The sequence below is a fragment of the Bombina bombina genome, chromosome 5, assembly GCF_027579735.1.
Source record: "Bombina bombina isolate aBomBom1 chromosome 5, aBomBom1.pri, whole genome shotgun sequence".
In the NCBI taxonomy this organism is placed as follows: Eukaryota; Metazoa; Chordata; class Amphibia; order Anura; family Bombinatoridae; genus Bombina; species Bombina bombina.
This window is the reverse complement of record NC_069503.1, coordinates 731,605,871-731,615,870: the sequence shown is the minus strand read 5'-3', so window position 1 is coordinate 731,615,870 and position 10,000 is coordinate 731,605,871. Positions and strand designations below refer to the sequence as shown.

The window sequence follows — 10,000 nt, the reverse complement described above, 5'->3', positions numbered from 1 at the left end:
AGTCAAATCTCATGAGATCACAGTAAAAGAGTTCATGACCTCAGCACTGCTGATGCTGATTGGCTGCTGTTCATTTCTTAATTTTTTTTTTTTTTTTTTTTTACCTGCAGCTGGGAGCAGCTGAGTATAACTTTTTACATAGAACTTACTCTGCTGAGCTGAGGAGATTGTGAGGTAAAATATCTTCCTTTTTTACATAGAGATGCTCAGGTGATATTTTCCTGTCAGCTTTTTACAGTTATACTGCATCAGTTTCAAGTGATTTAGCATATGAGTATTATGTCCCTTTAACTACCTATAGGGGGTCTACATACAAAATTTTGAAAAGTATTGGTGCATGTTTAGGCTGTTTTGCAGAACGTGTATGCTTTTTTTTCTCAAAGGCGCAGTACCGTTTTTTAAGATTGTTTTTCACTAAATAGTGTTTTCATGCTTGTTTGTAGTCATTACTAGCCTGTTCAACATGTCTGACATTGAGGAAAGTCGATGTTCAATATGTTTAGAAGCCATTGGGGAACCTCCACTTAGAATGTGACCCTCATGCACTGACAGGTCAATAAATTGTAAAGAACATATTTTAGCTACTAAAAGTATGTCGCAGGATGATTCTCAGTCAGAAGAGAATCAGGTTATGCCATCTAATTCTCCCCAAGTGTCACAACCGTTAACACCCGCACAAACGACGCCAAGTACTTTTGGTGCATCTAATTCTTTCACCCTGCAAGATATGGCCGCAGTTATGAATCCTACCCTCACTGAGGTTTTATCTAAGCTGCCGGGGTTGCAGGGGAAGCGCAGTAGGTCTGGTGTGAGAACAAACGCTGAGCCCTCTGACGCTTTATTAGCTATATCCGATGTACCCTCAAAATGTTCTGAAGTGAGGGATATGCTGGCTGAGGGAGAGATTTCTGAAAATGTTTCCTCAGACAGATTCAGATATGACGGCTTTTAAATTTAAACTAGAAAACCTCCGCTTATTGCTCAGGGAGGTTTTAGCGACTCTGGATGATTGTGACCCTATTGTAGTGACAGAGAAATTGTGTAAAATGTACAAATTCCTAGAGGTTCCTGCCTACACTGATGTTTTTCCTGTCCCTAAGAGGAGTTCAGAAATTGTTACTAAGGAGTGGGATAGACCAGGTATTCCGTTTGCTCCCCCTCCTACTTTTAAGAAAATGTTTCCCATATCAGACGCTGTGCTGGACTCGTGGCAGACGGTCCCTAAGGTGGAGGGAGCTATTTCTACCCTGGCTAAGCGTACAACTATACCTATTGAGGACAGTTGTGCTTTCAAAGATCCTATGGATAAAAAATTAGAGGGTCTCCTGAAGAAAATATTTGTACATCAAGGTTTTCTTCTCCAACCTATAGCATGCATTGTTCCTGTAACTACTGCAGCATCCTTTTTGTTTGAGGCTCTGGAAGAGGCTCTTCAGGTTGAGACTCCATTAGAGGATATTCGGGATATAATTAGGGCTCTCAAGCTAGCTAATTCTTTCATTACAGATGCCGCTTTTCAATTGGCTAAATTAGCGGCAAAGTATTCAGGTTTTGCCATTTTAGCGCGCAGAGAGTTATGGCTTAAGTCCTGGTCTGCTGATGTGTCATCAAAAGCTAAGCTTTTAGCCATCCCTTTCAAGGGTAAGACCCTATTCGGGCCTGAACTGAAAGAGATCATTTCAGACATCACTGGAGGGAAAGGCCATGCCCTTCCTCAGGATAAGACGAATAAGATGAGGACCAAACAAAATAATTTTCGTTCCTTTCGGAACTTCAAAGGTGGTCCATCTTCCTCTTCCCCTGCCGCAAAGCAAGAGGGGAACCTTGCTCAATCCAAGTCAGTCTGGAGACCTAACCAGACTTGGAACAAGGGTAAACAGGCCAAGAAGCCCGCTGCTGCCACCAAGACAGCATGAAGGGGTAGCCCCCGATCCGGGACCGGATCTAGTAGGGGGCAGACGTTCTCTCTTCGCTCAGGCTTGGGCAAGAGACGTTCAGGACTCCTGGGCTTTAGAAATAGTAACCCAGGGGTATCTTCTAGATTTCAAAGATTCTCCCCAAGGGCGAGATTCCATCTTTCTCAATTTTCTTTAAACCAGACAGAGAGGCGTTCTTACGCTGTGTAGAAGACCTATATTCCATGGGAGTGATCTGCCCAGTTCCGGAAACAGAACAGGGGCAAGGGTTCTACTCAAATCTGTTTGTGGTTCCCAAAAAAGAGGGAATTTTCAGACCAATTTTGGATCTCAAGATTCTAAACAAATTCCTCAGTCCCATCCTTCAAGATGGAGACCATTCGGACTATTTTGCCAATGATCCAGGAGGGTCAATATATGGACTTAAAGGATGCGTATCTACACATTCCTATCCACAAAGATCATCACCAGTTCCTCAGGTTCGCCTTTCTGGACAAGCATTACCAGTTTGGCTCTTCCCTTCGGGTTGGCCACGGCTCCCAGAATTTTCACAAAGGTGCTAGGGTCCCTTCTGGCGGTTCTAAGGCCGCCGGGCATAGCAGTGGTGCCTTATCTGGACGATATCTTAATCCAGGCGTCAACTTACAAACTAGCCAAGTCTCACACGGACATCGTGTTGGCTTTTCTAAGATCTCACGGGTGGAAGGTGAACGTAAAAAAGAGTTCACTTATCCCTCTCACAAGAGTTCCATTCCTGGGAACTCTGGATTCGGTGGACATGAAAAAATTTTGACGGAGGTCAGGAAATCAGATTTTATCCATCTGCCGAGCTCTTCATTCCATTCCTCGGCCATCAGTGGCTCAGTGTATGGAGGTAATCGGTTTAATGGTAGCAGCAATGGACATAGTTCCGTTTGCTCGCTTGCATCTCAGACCACTGCAACTTAGCATGCTCAACAGTGGAATGGGGATTATGCAGCTTTATCTCCTCAGATAAATCTGGATCAAGAGACCAGAGACTCTCTTCTTTTGTGGTTGTCACAGGATCATCTGTCCAAGGGAATGTGTTTCCGCAGGCCAGCGTGGGTCATAGTGACGACGGACGCCAGCCTATTGGGCTGGGGTGCAGTCTGGAATTCCCTGAAAGCACAGGGATTGTGGACTCAGGAAGAGGCTCTCCTCCCGATAAATATTCTAGAACTGAGAGCGATATTCAACGCACTTCAGGCGTGGCCTCAGCTGGCGTCGGCCAGATTCATAAGATTCCAGTCGGACAATATCACGCCTGTAGCATATATCAATCATCAAAGGGGAACAAAGAGTTCTCTAGCGATGATAGAGGTTACCAAAATAATTCAATGGGCAGAGACTCACTCTTGCCATCTATCAGCAATCTATATCCCAGGAGTGGAGAACTGGGAAGCGGATTTTCTAAGTCGTCAGACTTTTAATCCGGTGAAGTGGGAACTCCATCCGGAGGTGTTTGCACAATTGATTCAGCAATGGGGCACACCAGAATTGGATCCGATGGTGTCTCGTCAGAATGCCAAACTTCCTCGATACGGGTCCAGGTCAAGGGATCCTCAGGCAGTACTGATAGATTCTCTAGCAGTACCCTGGTTGTTCAACCTGGCTTATTTGTTTCCACCATTTCCTCTCCTTCCTCGTTTGATTGCCAGAATCAAACCGGAGAGAGCTTCGCTGATTTTGATAGCACCTGTGGACATGTCATCTCTTCCACCATGGACTCTGCCACTGAGACAGGACCTTCTGATTCAAGGTCCGTTCCAGCATCCAAATCTAGTTTCTCTGCGACTGACTGCTTGGAGATTGAACGCTTGATCTTATCAAAGCGGGGTTTCTCTGAGTCAGTCATAGATACCTTGATTCAGGCTCGAAAGCCTGTCAGCAGGAAGATCTATCATAAGATATGGCGTAAATATCTTTAGTGGTGCGAATCCAAAGGCTACTCATGGAGTTAGATCAGGATTCCTAGGATTTTGTCCTTTCTCCAAGAAGGATTGGAGAAGGGGTTATCAGCTAGTTCCTTAAAGGGACAGATATCTGCTTTATCAATTCTACTGCACAAACGTCTGGCAGATGTTCCAGACATTGTCGTTCTGTCAGGCTTTAGTTAGAATCAAGCCTGTGTTCAAACTCCATGGCGGAGCAACAGGTTTAAATTTAGTTCCTCAGGTTCTTCAAGGGGTTCCCTTTAAACCTATGCATTCCATAGATATTAAGCTTCTATCTTGGAAAGTTCTGTTTTTAGTTGCTATCTCTTCGGCTCGAAGAGTTTCTGAACTATCTGCATTGCAATGCGACTCGCCTTATCTTGTTTTCCATAAGGTGGTTTTGCGTACCAAACCTGGATTCCTTCCTAAGGTTGTTACTAATGAGAATATTAATCAGGAAATTGTTCCTTCTCTGTGTCCTAATCCTTCCTGTAAGAAGGAGCGTCTGTTGCACAACTTGGACGTGGTTCGTGCTCTAAAGTTTTACTTGCAGGCGACCAAAGATTTCCGTCAAACATCTTTGTTTGTTGTCTATTCTGGAAAACGTAGAGGTCAAAAAGCTACGGCTACCTCTCTTGCCTTTTGGCTGAAAAGCATCATCCGTTTGGCATACGAGACTGCTGGACAGCAGCCTCCTGAAAGAATTACAGCTCACTCTACTAGAGCGGTGGCTTCCACATGGGCTTTTAAAAATGATGCTTCTGTTGAACAGATTTGTATGGCTGCGACTTGGTCTTCGCTTCATACCTTTTCCAAATTTTACAAATTTGATACATTTGCTTCTTCGGAGGCTATTTTTGGGAGAAAAGTTCTTCAAGCAGTGGTGCCTTCTGTTTAACCATCTGTCTTGTCCCTCCCGTTCATCCGTGTCCTGTAGCTTTGGTATTGTATCCCACAAGTAAAGGATGAATCCGTGGACTCGTCTTACCTTTATAGAAGAAAACTAAATTTATGCTTACCTGATAAATTGATTTCTTCTATGGTAAGAAGAGTCCACGGCCCGCCCTGTCATTTTAAGACAGATTATATTTTTTTATTTAAACTCAGTCACCTCCGCACCTTGTAGTTTCTCCTTTTTCTTCCTGTATCTTCGGTCGAATGACTGGGGGGGGTGGAGTTAAGGGAGGAGCTATATAGACAGCTCTGCTGTGGTGCTTTTTGCCACTTCCTGTAGGGAAGGATAATATCCCACAAGTAAAAGATGAATCCGTGGACTCGTCTTACCATAGAAGAAATCAATTTATCAGGTAAGCATAAATTTAGTTTTTATATCCCTTTTAATATTGGCCCTTTTTTTTGATGAAAATGTAAAAGAATAGTCACTTGACTTTATAAATGTGCATATTTTTAAGTTTGCTAATGTAAGTTTAGATTTTTTATTTTTTTTCAACGTATTGTATAGGTCAATCTGGTAAAGAAAAATATTGGTCAATTTAATGGTTTTCCATTTGAGGAAGGAACTGAACAGTATAAGAAAAAAGAGGATATGCTTAAAAAGTAAGTATTAAGTGTTCTTGTAGTGTGTGTGTATATGTATGTATATGTTAAGGTAAAGTCAGAAATCCGTGTAATCCTAGGATTACCCATGCAGCTGTTGGTAAAACCTGAGGTACTTTAATTCCCCCATCTACACTATTTTATTTTTGCCCCACCAATCCTCTGGCATCCACCCAAGTGAACCTTGTGGAATGAGGTTTATCCCCCTTGAAACCCCCCAGGTGGAGGCAAAAAAGATAGTAAAAATGCGTGAATTACAGTGCATGCTTTAAATGTTTGATGCAGTGACTCTTATCAGTCTGAGGGGATTTATGATTTTACATCAAGCTTTACCCACAGCCGCTTGGGTAATCCTAGCATTTACTCGCTAATGCTAGGATTACCCAATATCAGACTTTACCATCAATTGCAGCATAGTTACCAAATTTATGCTTGAAATAGCTATCTTCTTAAAAAGCATGTTATGTCAATTTCTGTGTCTTATTCCTAATTTAGATTTAAGAAGAGTGATTTGAAGAATATCTGTGGTGTCCTTGATCTAGAAAAGTCTGGTGTCAACAGTGAATTGATATCCAAAATTATGACCTTCCTTATGGAGCCGAAGTCTACAGGAAAAGTAAGGCCAATATCTAGGTTACTCAATTTGTGTAGATATACTTTCCATTTAAAGTGAAATTGTACTTATATTGAGGGAATAGAATAAAGCACAATGTAAATCAAAATGATTGCATTAGCAAAATTCCAAAGCAGCTTGTCCCTAAGGCAATGCAAAAAAGCAAAATTTATGCTTACCTGATAAATTTATTTCTCTTGTGGTGTATCCAGTCCACGGATTCATCCATTACTTGTGGGATATTCTCCTTCCCAACAGGAAGCTGCAAGAGGATCACCCACAGCAGAGCTGTCTATATAGCTCCTCCCCTAACTGCCACCTCCCAGTCATTCGACCGAAGACAAGCAAGAGAAAGGAGAAACTATAGGGTGCAGTGGTGACTGTAGTTTAAAAATTAAAAAACACCTGCCTTAAAATGACAGGGCAGGCCGTGGACTGGATACACCACAAGAGAAATAAATTTATCAGGTAAGCATAAATTTTGTTTTCTCTTGTAAGGTGTATCCAGTCCACGGATTCATCCATTACTTGTGGGATAAAAATACCAAAGCTATAGGACACGGATGAAGGGAGGGACAAGGCAGGCGCTTAAACGGAAGGCACAACTGCCTGTAAGACCTTTCTCCCAAAAATAGCCTCAGAAGAAGCAAAAGTATCAAATTTGTAGATTTTAGAAAAAGCATGAAGCGAAGACCAAGTCGCCGCCTTACAAATCTGTTCAACAGAAGCCTCATTTTTAAAGGCCCATGTGGAAGCCACCGCTCTAGTGGAATGAGCTGTAATTCTTACAGGAGGCTGCTGGCCAGCAGTCTCATAAGCTAAGCGGATTATAATTCTTAACCAAAAAGAAAGAGAAGTTGCTGAAGCCTTTTGGCCTTTCCTCTGTCCAGAGTAGACAACAAACAATGCAGATGTTTGACGAAAATCTTTAGTAGCTTGTAAATAAAACTTTAAAGCATGAACCACGTCAAGATTGTGTAATAGACGTTCCTTCTTTGAAGAAGGATTAGGACACAGTGACGGAACAACAATCTCTTGATATTCTTATTGGATACCACCTTTGGAAGAAACCCAGGTTTGGTACGCAAAACTACCTTATCTGCATGGAAGATCAGATAAGGGGAATTACACTGCAAGGCAGATAACTCTGAAACTCTTCGAGCCGAAGAGATAGCTACCAAGAACAGAACTTTCCAAGATAAAAGCTTGATATCTATGGAATGCAGAGGTTCAAACGGAACCCCTTGAAGAAATTTAAGAACTAAATTTAAACTCCATGGCGGAGCAACATGTTTAAACACAGGCTTGATTCTAACTAAAGCCTGACAAAACGCCTGAACGTCTGGAACATCCGCCAGACGCTTGTGCAAAAGAATAGACAGAGCAGAAGTCTATCCCTTTAAGGAACTAGCTGACAATCCCTTCTCCAATCCTTCTTGGAGAAAAGACAATATCCTGGGAATTCTGACTTTACTCCATGAGTAACCCTTGGATTCACACCAATGAAGATATTTACACCATATCTTATGATAGATTTTCCTGGTGACAGGCTTTCGAGCCTGAATTAAGGTATCAATGACAGACTCGGAAAAACCACGTTTTGACAAAATCAAGCGTTCAATCTCCAAGCAGTCAGACGCAGAGAAATTAGATTTGGATGTTTGAAGGGACCTTGAAGTAGAAGGTCCTGCCTCAGCGGCAGAGTCCAAGGTGGAAAGGATGACATGTCAACCAGATCTGCGTACCAAGTCCTGCGTTGCCACGCAGGAGCTATCAAAATCACTGAAGCTCTCTCCTGCTTGATCTTGGCAATCAGACGAGGGAGCAGAGGAAACGGTGGAAACACATAAACCAGGTTGAAAGACCAAGGCACTGCTAGAGCATCTATCAGCGCTGCCTTGGGATCCCTGGACCTGAACCCTTAACAAGGAAGCTTGGCGTTCTGACGAGACGCCATGAGATCCAGTTCTGGTTTGCCCCAAAGTTGAATCAACTGTGCAAATACCTCCGGATGGAGTTCCCACTCCCCCGGATGAAAAGTCTGCCGACTTAGAAAATCCGCCTCCCAGTTCTCTACTCCTGGGATATGGATAGCTGATAGATGGCAAGAGTGAACCTCTGCCCATAGAATTATTTTTGAAACCTCCAGCATTGCTAGGGAACTCCTTGTTCCCCCTTGATGGTTGATGTAAGCTACAGTCGTGATGTTGTCCGACTGAAATCTGATGAACCTGACCGCAGCTAGCTGAGGCCAAGCCTGAAGAGCATTGAATATTGCTCTTAGTTCCAGAATGTTTATCGGGAGGAGTGTGTCTTCCTGAGTCCACAAGCCCTGAGCCTTCAGGGAGTTCCAGACTGCACCCCAGCCCAGAAGGCTGGCATCTGTCGTTACTATTGTCCAATCTGGCCTGCGGAAGGTCATACCCTTGGACAGATGGACCCGAGATAACCACAAGAGAAGAGAATCCCTGGTCTCTTGATCCAGATTTAGTAGAGGGGACAAATCTGTGTAATCCCCATTCCACTGACTGAGCATGCAGAGTTGCAGCGGTCTGAGATGTAGGCGGGCAAACGGCACTATGTCCATTGCCGCTACCATTAAGCCGATTACTTCCATACACTGAGCCACTGAAGGGCGAGAAGTAGAATAAAGAACACGGCAGGAATTTAGAAGTTTTGACAACCTGTCCTCTGTCAGGTAAATCTTCATTTCTACAGAATCTATCAGAGTTGCTAGGAAGGAAACTCTTGTGAGAGGGGATAGAGAACTTTTTTCTTAGTTCACTTTCCACCCATGCGACCTCAGAAATGCCAGAACAATGTCCGTGTGAGACCTGGCAACTTGAAAAGTCGACGCCTGTATCAGAATGTCGTCTGAGTAAGGGGCTACTGCTATAGCCCGCTGCCTTAGGACCGCTAGAAGAGACCCTAGAACCTTTGTAAAGATTCTTGGTGCCATGGCCAACCCGAAGGGAAGAGCCACAAACTGGTAGTGCCTGTATTGACCCTCCTGGATCATAGGAAGGATGGTTCGAATAGTCTCCATCTTGAAGGATGGGACTCTGAGAAATTTGTTTAAGATCTTGAGATCTAAGATTGGTCTGAATGTTCCCTCTTTCTTGGGAACAACAAACAGATTTGAATAAAAGCCCTGTTCCTTTTCCTGCAGAACTGGGTGGATCACTCCCATAACTAGGTCTTGAACACAATGTAAGAATGCTTCTCTCTCTATCTGGTTTGCAGATAAAAGTGAGAGATGAAATCTCCCTTTTGAGGGAGAGGTTTTGAATTCCAGAAGATAACCCTTGGACACAATTTCCAATGCCCAGGGATCCTGGACATCTCTTGCCCAAGCCTGGGCGAAGAGAGAGAGTCTGCCACCTACTATATCCGTTTCCGGATCGGGGGCTGCTCCTTCATGCTGTCTTAGAGTCAGCAGCAGGCTTCTTGGCCTGTTTCCCCTTGTTCCAAGCCTGGTTAGGTCTCCAAACCGGCTTAGACTGGGCAAAAGTTCCCTCTTGTTTTGTGTTAGAAGAAGTTGAAGCTGCGCCACTCTTGAAGTTTCGAAAGGGCCGAAAACTACACTGTATGGTCATTAATTTGTTGGACCTGTCTTGAGGAAGGGCGTGACCTTTTCCTCCAGTGATGTCAGAAATGATCTCCTTCCATCCAGGCCCGAATAGGATCTGTCCTTTGAAGGGAATGTTGAGAAGTTTAGACTTTGAAGTCACGTCAGCTGACCAGGATTTAAGCCATAGCGCCCTACGCGCCTGAATAGCAAAACCTGAATTTTTAGCCGTTAGCTTGGTTAAATGAACAACGGCGTCAGAAACAAATGAATTGGCTAGCTTAAGGGCCCTAAGCTTGTCAATAATATCTTCCAACTGGGTTTCAACCTGTAGAGCCTCCTCTAGGGACTCAAACCAGAAAGTCGCAGCAGCAGTGACTGGGGCAATGCA

The 10,000-nt window shown here is 43.6% G+C and overlaps 1 protein-coding gene across 1 annotated transcript in view; it reads left to right on the top strand.

The window, feature by feature from the left end:
* DEK (DEK proto-oncogene) overlaps positions 1 to 10,000 on the top strand; it is a 302,150-nt gene that overhangs the window by 159,052 nt on the left and 133,098 nt on the right. The window contains exons 5-6 of the mRNA XM_053715840.1: positions 5,334 to 5,428; positions 5,924 to 6,044. Coding sequence (XP_053571815.1) covers positions 5,334 to 5,428; positions 5,924 to 6,044 — 216 coding nt within the window. The remainder of the gene's footprint in view (positions 1 to 5,333; positions 5,429 to 5,923; positions 6,045 to 10,000) is intronic.